At 45.5% G+C, this 14,123-nt stretch overlaps 1 protein-coding gene across 2 annotated transcripts in view; it reads right to left on the bottom strand.

The window, feature by feature from the left end:
- Window positions 1-14,123, bottom strand: part of rapgef4a (Rap guanine nucleotide exchange factor 4a) — a 317,823-nt gene that overhangs the window by 243,658 nt on the left and 60,042 nt on the right. For both annotated transcript variants that reach the window (XM_070875728.1, XM_070875727.1), the window contains exon 2: window positions 12,338-12,410. In XM_070875728.1, the coding sequence (XP_070731829.1) occupies window positions 12,338-12,395 (58 nt within the window). In that variant the 5' untranslated portion in view covers window positions 12,396-12,410. The remainder of the gene's footprint in view (window positions 1-12,337; window positions 12,411-14,123) is intronic.

The following is a 14,123-nucleotide window of genomic DNA, read 5'->3' as shown; positions in this document are numbered from 1 at the left end:
AGCCTGCTGAGTGCATCGGCGCAGTTTTCAGTGCCCGGTCTGTGCCGAATTGTGTAGATAGGCGGCTAACGTGAGTGCCCACCTCTGTATGCGGGCCGATGCATTTGCATTTATGGCCTTGTTGTCGGCCAAAAGGGACGTTAGGGGTTTGTGATCTATCTCCAGCTCAAATTTCCTGCCAAACAGGTACCGATGCATTTATTTTACAGCATATACACATGCAAGCGCTTCCTTTTCTACCATCCCGTAGCCCCGTTCTGCCTGGGACAGACTTCTGGAGACATAAGCTACTGGCTGTAACTGACCCTTGGCATTAACATGCTGCAACACACATCCAACCCCATAGGACGACGCGTCGCATGTTAAAACGAGTTTCTTACATGGATCATATAGCGTTAACAGATTGTTGGAGCATAACAAATTTTGTGCTCTATCAAAATCCCTTTCCTGGCTGTCCCCTCAGACCTATTCGCGACCTTTGCACAGGAGCACAGGTAGCGGCTCTAACAGTGTGTTCAATTTGGGAAGAAATTTACCAAAATAGTTCAGGAGCCCCAGGAACGAATACAGCTCCGTCCTGTTACGGGGTTTGGGTGCTCTCTGGATCGCTTCTGTTTTGGACGCAGTAGGTCTGATCCCGTCTGCTGCTACTCTCATCCCCAAGAATTCTACCTCTGGAGCTAGGAAGACGCGCTTCGCCTTTTTCAGTCGCAGACTTACCCGGCCCAGTCTGCGTAGCACCTCCTCCAGGTTGTGGAGGTGTTCTTCAGTATCACAACCCGTGATGAGGAAGTTGTCTTGAAAAACCACTGTCCTTGAAATCGACTTGAGAAGGCTTTCCATATTTCGTTGAAAGATCGCGGCGACCGAGCAAATCCCAAATGGACATCTATTATACTCAAACAACCCCTTGTGTGTCGTGATGGTGGTCAGCTTCTTCGACTCACTCGCCAGCTCCTGGATCATGTAAGCTGAGGTCAGGTCCAATTTTGAGGAAAGTTTGCCACCGGATAGCATCGCAAAGAGGTCCTCCGCTCTTGGTAGCGGGTACTGGTCTTGGAGTGACACCCGATTGATGGTGGCCTTGTAATCGCCACCTATCCTGACCGACCTATCCGCCTTGAGCACAGGCACAATCGGGCTCGCCCAGTCACTGAATTCGACTGGCGAGATGGTGCCTTCCCTCAGCAGGCGGTCCAATTCGCCTTCTATATTTTCCCGCATCACGTACGGCACCGCTCTGGCCTTGTGGTGTACTGGCCTGGCGTCCGGGTTTATGTGAATCACTACCTTGGTCCCCATGAAAGTGCCAATGCCGGGTTGAAATAGTGAGTCAAATTTGTCCAGGACCTGTGAGCATCATATTCGTTCCACAGAAGAAATTGCATTGACATCGTCCCATTTCCAGTTCATGACAACCAGCCAACTCCTCCCCAGCAGTTCGGGACCGTCCCCCGGGACAATCCAGAGTGGCAATCTGTTCTATGAATCTTTGTGGGTCACGACTACCATGGCGCTGCCTAGCATCGGAATGATCTCCTTTGTATATGTCCGTAGCTGTGCGTCAATCGGCAATAATTTTGGCCTCCTGGCCTTGGACGCCCACAACTTGTCGAACTGTTTGATACTCATCAGGGACTGGCTGGCCCCTGTGTCTAGCTCCATTGATACTGGGATGCCATTGAGGAGCACTTTCATCATTATCGGTGGCGTCCTGGTGTATGAACTGTATATGTGCTCCATATGAACTCGCTGAACTTAAGCTTCCAGCGATTCCCCCCAGTGTCCATTTGGCCTCGTAGGGCTTACATCGTCCCCGTCCTCCTCGTACATCAACCTGGCTGCAGGTTTCCTGCACATACATGCCAAGTGACTGCTGACGTTGCAGTTTCTGCAGGTATATTGCTGATACCTGCAAACTCTGGCTGTGTGTTTGCCTCCACACCTCCAACATGAGCCGTTGTTGGAAACAAAAGGTCCATTACCAGTCGATCGTCTCTGACTGTCTCTGTAACTGTCCTTAAGCGCACCATTAACAGGTGTTGATGGCCCCATTACTGGCCGCATTGTCCATTGCGATGGCATGAATCGCCATTCAGCTAGCCATTGTCTCTGTTGAATTCCCCCTTTGGGTTCGACTACATGCTCGGGCATGTCCGATTGCCCCTGTCTGCCTACAGAACTGTGTGTTGCATTAATAATGTTGACTCCCTATCCATTTGCTGCATTTAACCAACATTTTTGTCAAACATCATTCTGGTCTCTTCCTCCCCTTAGATAAATGTCTGGGCCATCAAAGCCGCCGTTTCCAGGGTCAAGTCTTTGGTCTCAATCGGTTTCCTGAAAACCCCAGCGTGCCCGATGCCTTCAATAAAAAAGTCTCGCAGCATCTCCACTCTGCATGCATCTGGGAACTTACATAGGCTCGCCTGTCGCCGGAGGTCTGCCACGAAGTCTGGAACGCTTTGCCCTTCTCGCCGCCGGTGCGTATAAAACCGGTGTCTCGCCATGTGCATGCTGCTCGCCAGTTTAAAGTGTTCTCTGATCAACTTACTGAGCTCTTCAAAAGTCTTGTCCGCCGGCTTTTCTGGCGCTAGAAGGTCCTTCATCAGGGAGTACGTCCTGGAACCACAAAGCGTCAGGAGATGAGCCCTGCGTTTGTCGGCCGAATCCTGTGTCGGCCATTTCTCAGTGACAAAACTTTGCTGTAGTCTCTCAATAAAATCGTCCCAATCATCACCAACACAGCACCTCTCATCTGTGCTGCTAGTGGCCATGCTCACATGATTTAAATCCCAGTTTCTTTTCGCCAATAATATGTCCTTACTATACAGTATAAATGCACACGAGGCCCATACTTGAGAAAAGGTCACTCTGTGACCAGTAACCTTTATTTGCCAGCACTAAAGTGATGAAGGTGGGTGGAGCTTCCCCTTTTATACCTGAAAGTCCAGGTTAGGAGTGTCTCCCACAAGTTCACCACCTTTTGGTCAGTGTTCTCATGGTATACAACTTAGGTCAGTTTATACAAGGGTTACAATGACAGTTATGGTTTCCATATTTACGAAAGGATATACTTGCTTTGGAGGCAGTTCAGAGAAGGTTCACTCAGTTGATTCCAGGGATGAGGGGGTTGAATTATGAGGAAAGGTTGAGTAGGTTGGGCCTCTAATTGGAATTCAAAAGAATGAGAGGTGATCTTATCGAAACATATAAGATTATGAGGGGGCTTGACAAGGTGGATGCAGAGAGGATGTTTCCACTGATGGGGGACACTAGAACGAGAGGGCATGATCATAAAATAAGGGGCTGCCCATTTAAAACAGAGATGAGGAGAAATTTCTTTTCTCGGAGGGTTGTAAATCTGTGGAATTCGCTGCCTCCAGAGAGCTGTGAGAGCTGGGACATTGAATAAATTTAAGACAGAAATAGACATTTTCTTAAACAATAAGGGGATAAGGGGTTATGGGGAGTGGGCGGGGAAGTGGAGCTGAGTTCATGATCAGATCAGCCATGATCTGATTGAATGACGGAGCAGGCTCGAGGGGCCGGATGGCCTACTCCTGTTCCTATTTGTTATGTTCTTATGTTCTTATAAGCCGGGCCTTCCATACTCTGAGCTTCTCCAGGGGATCTACACATGCCATTGTCTTTCCCCCTGTTAGAGCAGGCTGTGTTGCTGCACGATGTCTTGGTACCACCTTGGGTACGGTACGGTCATGGCGCGAGGGAGGCGGGTGAAGATGACAGGGGTGGGGGAGGGGGGTGGGAGGGGAGGAAAGAGGAGGGGCCGCAGGTAAAAGACAATCGGTGCAGAGGTTGTTCTTTCGTTGTTGTTTTGTTGTTGTTGCTATTTTATAAAAGTTTTCAAAATTTCCCAATTCTGATAAACATTGTGAACTTTTAATAACTTAATAAATTTTATTCCCGTTTCCAAATTATGTTTAATAAATCTTATTCAAGTTACTGTATGTTAAATAAATTATTTTGTTCACCTTAACTATTCCTGTGAAGTGTCTCATTTGAAGAATAAGAGGGGGAATAGTCTACATGGTGGGATAAAATGGGCAGGCAACACTGAAATGTGCCATTCACTGTTCAAGCAAAGCGATGAATTATGAGCTGCTGACGTAAGGCTTTTGCAGTGGTGAAAGCTCCGTGAAGGCCTCCCGTGGTGGTGGTGGGGGTGGTGCCATAAGTTCATCGCCAGGCTCCTCGTCCTCCTCCACCTCATGGTCCTCATTTTCCCGCCTCCCCACCACCCCCCTCCTCCTCCTCTCCTCCTCCTCTCTCCTGAGGTGGTCCTGCAGTCGCCAGTGGCAATTCCTGTCCCCTCATGATGGCTAAGTTGTGTAGCATGCAGCACACCACAATGAACTCAGCAACCTGCTGAGGGGAGTATTGCAGGCAGCCTCCAGAGTGGTCTGGGCATTGGAAGCGCTGCTTGAGCACTCCAACTGTCTTTTTGACGATGTTGTGTGTGGCTATATGGCTGTCATTATAGCGATGTGCGGCTTGTGTCTGAGGGTTCTGGTGGGGGGGGGGAGTCATGTGCCAGGTGGCGAGGTTGACGCTTGAACAGGTATGAGACAATGCTCTCAAGCAAGATGAAAGCGTCATGGATGCTCCCTGGAAATTGGGCATTTACTGCCATGATGCACTGAGTATGGTCACAGACAATCTGTACGTTCAAGGAGTGGAATCCCTTTCGATTTCGGTAAACCTTTGGATCCTCCAAAGGTATGCGCAGGACGATGTGCGTACAGTCATTTGCAGCCTGAACCTTGGGGAAGCCAGCAATTTGTGCAAAACTTACAGCCCTCTCATTCTGTGCCTTCTTGGTCATTCGGAACTTTATAAAGTCCATCCTGTGTGCGTGCAGTGCATTAATCACCTGGCGAATGCAGCGATGTATAGTGTGCTGCGAGATGGAGCACATGTCCTCTGCTGATGCCTGAAAGGAACCGGAGGCATAGCAGGCAAGTGCTGCAGTCACCTTCATCTCAACGGCAGTACAGTCCTGTTGCCGCTGGTAGGCTGTAGGTCTGCCTTTATCAGCTGCCATATCTCTGTGACCACCTCTTTTCGGAAGCGCAGCCTTCGAATGCACTGTGCCTCAGAGAGCTGCAGGTATGAGCGCTGTTCCCTGTAAACTCGTGGGGGTAAGGCGTTCCCCCCCCCCCCCACCATACGTCTGCAAGCTCTTCAATTACGCTCAAAATGCACTTGAATATGCCTTCTTCCAACTCGATGTTGCATAGAAAAGGCAGCCAGAATAATGGCAGAGATATTATAGCCCCCATTCTTTTAAATGTCCTTAAAAATAAATTATGAACTAACATAAAGTCCACTGTGTAAAACGCAGCCTTCTCTCCAAATCCTTTTATGCAATAAACTTCTGCTCCCGTTTTCAAGATGGCGACGTTAGCGCTGCTTGCTCCCTGGATCCGACCTGGTAAAACTTGATATTTTTCGGCCGTGTTTTTGGGCCAGTGATAAAAATGGCAAATTTTCCGCTCCCGGCGATAGCGCAGCATTGCATGCCGATTGACGTGATAAAAATGGATAAAAAAAAATGAGTAGGCATTAATTTTTAGTGCCGGCGCAAAACCACTGCCGAATTTTCCGCCCGGGTGCTAAATTTTGTGCAACTCGTTTAGCGCCAAAAAAAAATTACTTTTTTTGCTTCGCCATGGTGCTAAACGGGCGCAAACCTGTTGAATTTCTAGCCCTTAACTTCAACTTACCTTTTTTACAGGTCTTCATACTTACCGCTGCTGGCAGGGCTGCACAACAGGTATTATTCCTGTCGGTATTCTGAGTGCAGAATACGGGTGTGGAAAGCAGCAAATATTTGGCGAAAATGCTATTTTGGATCTTGCACGGCAGCGCTCCTCTCCCCAGCGGCACTTGGAAAGCACCGGCGCAAAACATCACCGAATTTCCCACCCACCATTTTTCGCGAAATATAGTGAAATATTGCCAAAAATACGGTCGCAAAGTTGCCGAATTTCTAGCTGCATTAATTGACTGCGAAAGAGAGAACTAGGAAAGTGAGCATGAGAATGAAGAATGTTGAAAGAAAATAGTTGACTGCGTAATATCAACATGAGCTTTGGGAATGTGGGCTATAAAATGAATTATAAAAATACATTTAAGGAGCCAGGCTTTTTATTATTAACTATATATACGACAACGAAGTGGTGCTTTTGAGAATGAGGATTGTGTGAAACAATGCTTTGCATAAAATAGAACCCCATACCACAAGAGGGCACTAGAATCAACTGATCAATCGGAGTCTTGATATCTCTCCAGATTCACTGGCTTCATGTACACACTCTTTCACAAGTTCAGCTATCTGCTGTGCAGCATGGGCTTCTCATTGGTGACTCCAGATTGGTCAACCAGAAAGAGTCATGGGCCTTTGGCCTGACTTATCTTCTCCTTTCAGACAGTTATAATTTAAGTGAGAAGTGGGTAAATTTAGTTCTTGTGAACTGTTATGCATGTGATATTAATACACTCATATTTCTACAGTTATTATAGAATGTTTTAATGGAAATTGATAACATGAAACATAGAAACATAGAAAATAGGTGCAGGAGTAGGCCATTCGGCCATTCGAGCATGCACCACCGTTCAATAAGATCATGGCTGATCATTCACCTCAGTACCCCTTTCCTGCTCTCTCTCCATACCCCATGATCCCTTTAGCCATAAGGGCCATATCTAACTCCCTCTTGAATATATCCAATGAACTGGCATCAACAACTCTCTGTGGCAGGGAATTCTACAGGTTAACAACTCTCTGAGTGAAGAAGTTTCTCTTCATCTCAGTCCTAAATGGCCTACCCTTATCCTTAGACTGTATCCCCTGGTTCTGGACTTCCCCAACAGCGGGAACATTCTACCCGCATCCAACATGTCTAGTCCCATCAGAATCTTAAATGTTTCTATGAGATCCCCTCTCAGCCTTCTAAACTCCAGTGTATAAAGGAGGGAGAGAGAAAACAGGGAATTATAGACCGGTCAGCCTGACATCGGCAGTAGGTAAAATGATGGAATCAATTATTAAGGATGTCATAGCAGCGCATTTGGAAAGAGGTGATATGATAGGTCCAAGTCAGCATGGATTTGTGAAAGGGAAATCATGCTTGACAAATCTTCTGGAATTTTTTGAGGATGTTTCCAGTAGAGTGGACAAGGGAGAACCAGTTGATGTGGTATATTTGGACTTTCAGAAGGCGTTCGACAAGGTCCCACAGAAGAGATTAATGTGCAAAGTTAAAACACATGGGATTGGGGGTAGTGTGCTGACGTGGATTGAGAACTGGTTGGCAGACAGGAAGCAAAGAGTAGGAGTAAATGAGTACTTTTCAGAATGGCAGGCAGTGACTAGTGGGGTACTGCAAGGTTCTGTGCTGGGGCCCCAGGCTGTTTAGAATGTACATTAATGATTTAGACGAGGGGATTAAATGTAGTATCTCCAAATTTGTGAATGATACTAAGTTGGGTGGCAGTGTGAGCTGCGAGGAGGATGCTATGAGGCTGCAGAGTGACTTGGATAGGTTAGGTGAGTGGGCAAATGCATGGCAGATGAAGTATAATGTGGATAAATGTGAGGTTATCCACTTTGGTGGTAAAAACAGAGAGACAGACTATTATCTGAATGGTGACAGATTAGGAAAAGGGGAGGTGCAACGAGATCTGGGTGTCATGGTACATCAGTCATTGAAGGTTGGCATGCAGGTACAGCAGGCGGTTAAGAAAGCAAATGGCATGTTGGCCTTCATAGCGAGGGGATTTGAGTACAGGGGCAGGGAGGTGCTACTACAGTTGTACAGGGCCTTGGTGAGGCCACACCTGGAGTATTGTGTACAGTTTTGGTCTCCTAACTTGAGGAAGGACATTCTTGCTATTGAGGGAGTGCAGCGAAGGTTCACCAGACTGATTCCCGGGATGGCGGGACTGACATATCAAGAAAGACTGGATCAACTGGGCTTGTATTCACTGGAGTTCAGAAGAATGAGAGGGGATCTCATAGAAACGTTTAAAATTCTGACGGGTTTAGACAGGTTAGATGCAGGAAGAATGTTCCCAATGTTGGGGAAGTCCAGAACCAGGGGTCACAGTCTAAGGATAAGGGGTACGCCATTTAGGACCGAGATGAGGAGAAACTTCTTCACCCAGAGAGTGGTGAACCTGTGGAATTCTCTACCACAGAAAGTTGTTGAGGTCAATTCACTAAATATATCAAAAAGGAGTTAGATGTAGTCCTTACTACTAGGGGGATCAAGGGGTATGGCGAGAAAGCAGCAATGGGGTACTGAAGTTGCATGTTCAGCCATGAACTCATTGATTGGCGGTGCTGGCTCGAAGGGCCGAATGGCCTACTCCTGCACCTAGTTTCTATGTTTCTATGTTTCTAGTCGATTCAGTCTCTCCTCATATGTCAGTCCAGCCATCCCAGGAATCAGTCTGGTGAACCTTCGCTGCACTCCCTCAATAGCAAGAACGTCCTTCCTCAGATTAGGAGACCAAAACTGAACACAATATTCCCGGTGAGGTCTCACCAAGGCCCCATACAACTGCAGTAAGACCTCCCTGCTCCTATACTCAAATCCCCTAGCTATGAAGGCCAACATACCATTTCCCTTCTTCACCGCCTGCTGTACCTGCAACTTTCAATGACTGATGAACCATGACATCCAGGTCTCGTTGCACCTCCCCTTTTCCTAATCTGCCGCCATTCAGATAATATTCTGCCTTCGTGTTTTTGCCCCCAAAGTGGATAACCTCACATTTATCCACATTATACTGCATCTGCCATGCATTTGCCCACTCACCTAACCTGTTCAAGTCACCCTGCAGCCTCTTAGCATCCTCCTCACAGCTCACACCGCCACCCAGTTTAGTGTCATCTGCAAACTTGGAGCTATTGCACTCAATTTCTTCATCTAAATCATTAATATATATTGTAAAGAGCTAGGGTCCCATCACTGAGCCCTGCGGCACCCCACTAGTCACTGCCTGCCATTCTGAAAAGGACCAGTTTATCCCGACTCTCTGCTTCCTGTCTGCCAACCAGTTCTCTATCCACGTCAGTACATTAGCCCCAATACCATGTGCTTTGATTTTGCACACCAATCTCTTGTGTTGGACCTTGTTAAAAGCCTTTTGAAAGTCCGAAATACACCACATCCACTGGTTCTCCCTTATCCACTCAACTAATTACATCCTCAAAAAATTCCAGAAGATTTGTCAAGCATGATTTCCCTTTCATAAATCCATGCTGACTTGGACCGATCCTGTCATTGCTTTCCAAATGCTCTGCTATTTCATCTTTAATAATTGATTCCATCATTCACCCTACTACTGATGTCAGACTAACCGGTCGATAATTACCCGTTTTCTCTCTCCCTCCTTTTTTAAAAAGTGGTGTTACATTAGCTACCCTCCAGTCCATAGGAACTGATCCAGAGTCGATAGACTGCTGGAAAATAATCACCAATGCATCCACTATTTCTAGGGCCACTTCCTTAAGTACTCTGGGATGCAGACTATCAGGCCCCGGGGATTTATCGGCCTTCAATCTCATCAATTTCCCTAACACAATTTCCCGCCTAATAAGGATATCCTTCAGTTCCTCCTTCTCACTAGACCCTCGGTCCCCTAGTACTTCCGGACCCTCGGTCCCCTAGTACTTCCGGAAGGTTATTTGTGTCTTCCTTCGTGAAGACAGAACCAAAGTATTTGTTTAACTGGTCTGCCATTTCTTTGTTCCCCATAATAAATTCACCTGATTCTGACTTCAAGGGACATACGTTTGTCTTCACTAATCTTTTTCTGGTCACATATCTGTAGAAGCTTTTGCAGTCAGTTTTTATGTTCCCGGCAAGCTTCCTCTCCTATTCTATTTTCCCCCTCCTAATTAAACCTTTTGTCCTCCTCTGCTGAATTCTAAATTTCTCCCAGTCCTCAGGTTTGCTGCTTTTTCTGGCCAATTTATATGCCTCTTTCTTGGATTTAACACCATCCTTAATTTCCCTTGTTAGCCACAGTTGAGCCACCTTCCCCATTTTATTTTTACTCCAGACAGGGATGTACAATTGTTGAAGTTCATCCATGTGATCTTTAAATGTTTGCCATTGCCTATCCACCGTCAATCCACCAAGTATCATTTGCCAGTCGATTCTTGCCAATTCATGTCTCATACAATCGAAGTTACCTTTCCTTAAGTTCAGGATCCTAGTCTCTGAATTAACTGTGTCACTCTCCATCTTAATAAAGAATTCTACCATATTATGGTCACTCTTCCCCAAGGGGCCTCACACAACAAGATTGCTAATTTGTCCTTTCTGATTACACATCAACCAGCCTAGGATGGCCAGCCCTCTAGTTGGTTCCTCGACATATTGGTCTAGAAAACCATCCCTAATACACTCCATGTGAACAGTTTTGGAATTCATAGGATGTGGATTCATAGTGGAGTGGATAAGGGAGAACCAGTGGATGTGGTGTATTTGGACTTTCAAAAGGCTTTTGACCAGGTCCCACACAAGAGATTAATGTGCAAAATTTAAGGCACATGGTATCGGGGGTAATGTACTGATGTGGATCGAGAACTGGTTGGCAGACAGGAAGCAAAGAGTAGGAATAAATGGATCCTTTTCAGAATGGCAGGCAGTGACTAGTGGGGTACCGTAAATTTCAGTGACGGGCCCCCAGCTATTTACAATGTATGTTAATGATTTAGATGAAGGAATTGAATGTAATATCTCCAAGTTTGCAGATGACACTAAGCTGGGTAGCAGTGAGCTGTGAGAAGGATGCTCAGAGGCTGCAGGGTGACTTGGACAGGTTAGGTGAGTGGGCAAATGCATAGCAGATGCAATATAATGTGGATAAGTGTGAGGTTATCCACTTTGCTGGCAAAAACAGGAAGGCAGATTATCATCTGAATGGTGACCGATTAGGAAAATGGGAGGTGCAACGAGACCTGGGTGTCATGGTATATCAGTCATTCAAAGTGGGCATGCAGGTACAGCAGGCAGTAAAGAAAGCAAATGGCATGTTAGCCTTCATAGCGAGAGGATTTGAGTATAGGAGCAGGGAGGTCTTGCTGCAGTTGTACAGGGCCTTGGTAAGACCACACCTTGAGTATTGTGTGCAGTTTTGGTCTCCTAATCTGAGGAAGGACATTCTTGCTACTGAGGGAGTGCATTGAAGGTTCACCAGACTGATTCCCGAGATGGCAGGACTGACATATGAAGAAAGACTGGATCAACTATGCTTATATTCACTGAAATTTAGAAGAATGAGAGGGGATCTCATAGAAACATATAACATTCAGACAGGATTGGACAGATTAGATGCAGGAAGAATGTTCCTGATGTTGGGGAAGTCCAGAACCAGGGGTCACAGTCTAAAGGATAAGGGGCAAGCCATCTAGGACCGAGATGAGAAACTTTTTCACCCAGAGAATTGTGAACCTATGGAATTCTCTACCACAGAAAGTTGTTGAGTTCAGTTCGTTGGATATATTCAAAAGGGAGTTAGATGTGGCCCTTACAGCTAAAGGGATCAGGGATATGGAGAGAAGGCAGGAGTGGGGTACTGAAGTTGCATGATCAGCCATGATCTTATTAAATGGTGGTGCAGACTCAAAGGGCCAAATGGCATACTCCTGCACCTATTTTCTATGTTTCTATGTTACTATAACATTCATATAATTTCCTCATGCTATAAAATACACATATGGATTTTTCAGTTGAAACCTTGAGCGTTATAAATGGAACACATCATGACCAGCAAAGTCAAATGATAGATATCCTCACTCATGGGCAGACTAACCTATTTCCAACCACCACTCCAGTTAAATACATTATACAACTGGCCATGATGATTCCCCTATTGATTCATCAAAGAAAGCAGGCAATTAAAAAAAAGTACAAAGTATTTAGAGGAGATAATTCAGTGAAATAACACATCTTGTTTGATTCGAATCCTGGGGAAACACTATTGGGAAGACAAGTCACAGAAACAGGATAAATAACTCGGAAATTAACTGATATTTAAAGGCCAAACAGAAGATGCTGCAGGTTGGACCTCGAAAAGATCCATGATGCTGTTTTACATTAGCCTTTCAGATCCAGTTCATTCTTTCCTGTCAGAAACTTCTTAGTTATTTATGGAAAAGGTCAAGAAGTTAAATCAATTGAGATGTTACTGCATGCAACTTATAAAATCTTATAAACTCAAATGGATATAAAATCAATTTGATATGAAGTTATTTCTGCTTCAAATTTTCTATCGATTGAAAAAGGCCTGTACTCACTGTCATTACCGGATGCAGTTTCCATAACACCATAAGGAGGGACCAAGAGTCCTGCCATATACTGGCGATATTTCTGTAATAAAGTAAAATGTACTATTAGGAAACTACGCTTTTAGTGCATTAACTCCCAATAAGTAGAAGCCTCACATACAAGCAGATTTAAACCAGTTTATACAGAAGCCTTATTTTAAAAAATGAACTGAGCTTAAATTACTATCAATGAATTGCAGCACAGTGTAAAATAGCCCAATAAATTAAAATGAGAGAATTGGTCAGTGAATGGAACTTAAAAAGTAGGGTTTTGGAGATTCCTGCAATGTCACAGACATCACTACAATGGAGAATGTCGCGATTGTATAAAATATGATGATTACACTTAATGAATATTGTTGATCAGTAACATACAGAAGGCAGATCTGGTTTGTGTCCATTAATTTTTTTTTGCATGTACCATTGCTGCTACAAATCGCTGCTGCAGAACTTGGCTTTATATAATTATGCAACTGATTCTCACAGTTGTTCCTGCTCTATCACTGCACCATTTCAAAACAGAAAAAACACTAACCTACATTAGTAGTAAATTGACACATAAGTTGATCCTTTGCATATTCGTTAAAATATTGATAGAAATATAATATAGGGCTCAATTTTCCCCAATGCCTTTTCTTGGTGTATTTGAAGAGTTACGCCCGTTTTTTTGGGGCCCGACTACACCAAAATAAACTTGAAAGTTTCCCCATTGTAATTTTTGAAAGGGCGTACTTATTTGTCAAAAATGAGCACCATGCTCCATTTTTTGTCTATGATTGGTCCCCTTGGGGGATAAGCCACATCCTGAAGTTTCACAGGAATGTGTAACTGGAACTGCCCATCTCAAGGTCTCACTGACTTAGCAAATTGTAACTCGATCCACTTTGATTTCCTGAAGTGACAGAGAACAGAGCTCCCCAGAAGACAGCAAGGGCCAGCCAAAGTGCCTTACCCCAGCACAAGTGCATGCCTCACCCAGCCGAAGTGCCTTATCCCAGTCCAAGTACATCCCTCCCCATCAACTCCAACTATGTCCCTTTTAGGGGGTTAGAAGAACGTGATCCGTCTTCCCCGAGTCCCCTCTCTCCCCCCGCAGCCGTGTCTCTCCACCACACCCCCCAGTCTCTCACTTACTCACCAGCCTCTCTCTCACTGTCCCCCCAACCTCTCTCTTTCCCTCCCCCAGCCTCTCTCTCTCCCCCTAGCACCTCTCTCTTTCACCCCCCCCTCACAGCCTCTCTCTCTTCCCCCTCACCTAGCCTCCCAGCCTCTCTCCGCCCCCAGCCTCTCTCTATCCGCCTTCAGCCTCTCTCTCCCCCTCCTAATCTCTCTCTCTCTCTCGCTCTCCGCTCCGCTCCGCCCCGCCACCCCCCCACCCCACCCCCAGCCTCTCTCTCCCAATCTCTCACTGCATATAAATTGGCCAGAAAAAGCAGCAAACCTGAGGACTGGAAGAAATTTAGAATTCAGCAGAGGAGGACAAAGGGTTTAATTAGGAGGGGGAAAATAGAGTATGTCAGAAAGCTTGTAGGGAACATATAAACTGACTGCAAAAGCTTCTATAGATATGTGAAGAGAAAACAATTAGTGAAGACAAATGTAGGTCCCTTGCAGTCAGAAACAGGTGAATTTATAATGGGGAACAAAGAAATGGCAGATCAACTGAACAAATATTTTGGTTCTGTCTTCACTAAGGAAGACATAAATAACCTTCCGGAAATTCGAGGGGACCGAGGATCTAGCGAGAAGGAGAAAC

The sequence above is a fragment of the Pristiophorus japonicus genome, chromosome 3, assembly GCF_044704955.1.
Source record: "Pristiophorus japonicus isolate sPriJap1 chromosome 3, sPriJap1.hap1, whole genome shotgun sequence".
NCBI lineage: Eukaryota > Metazoa > Chordata > Chondrichthyes > Pristiophoridae > Pristiophorus > Pristiophorus japonicus.
This window is presented reverse-complemented; position numbering and strand designations above follow the sequence as displayed.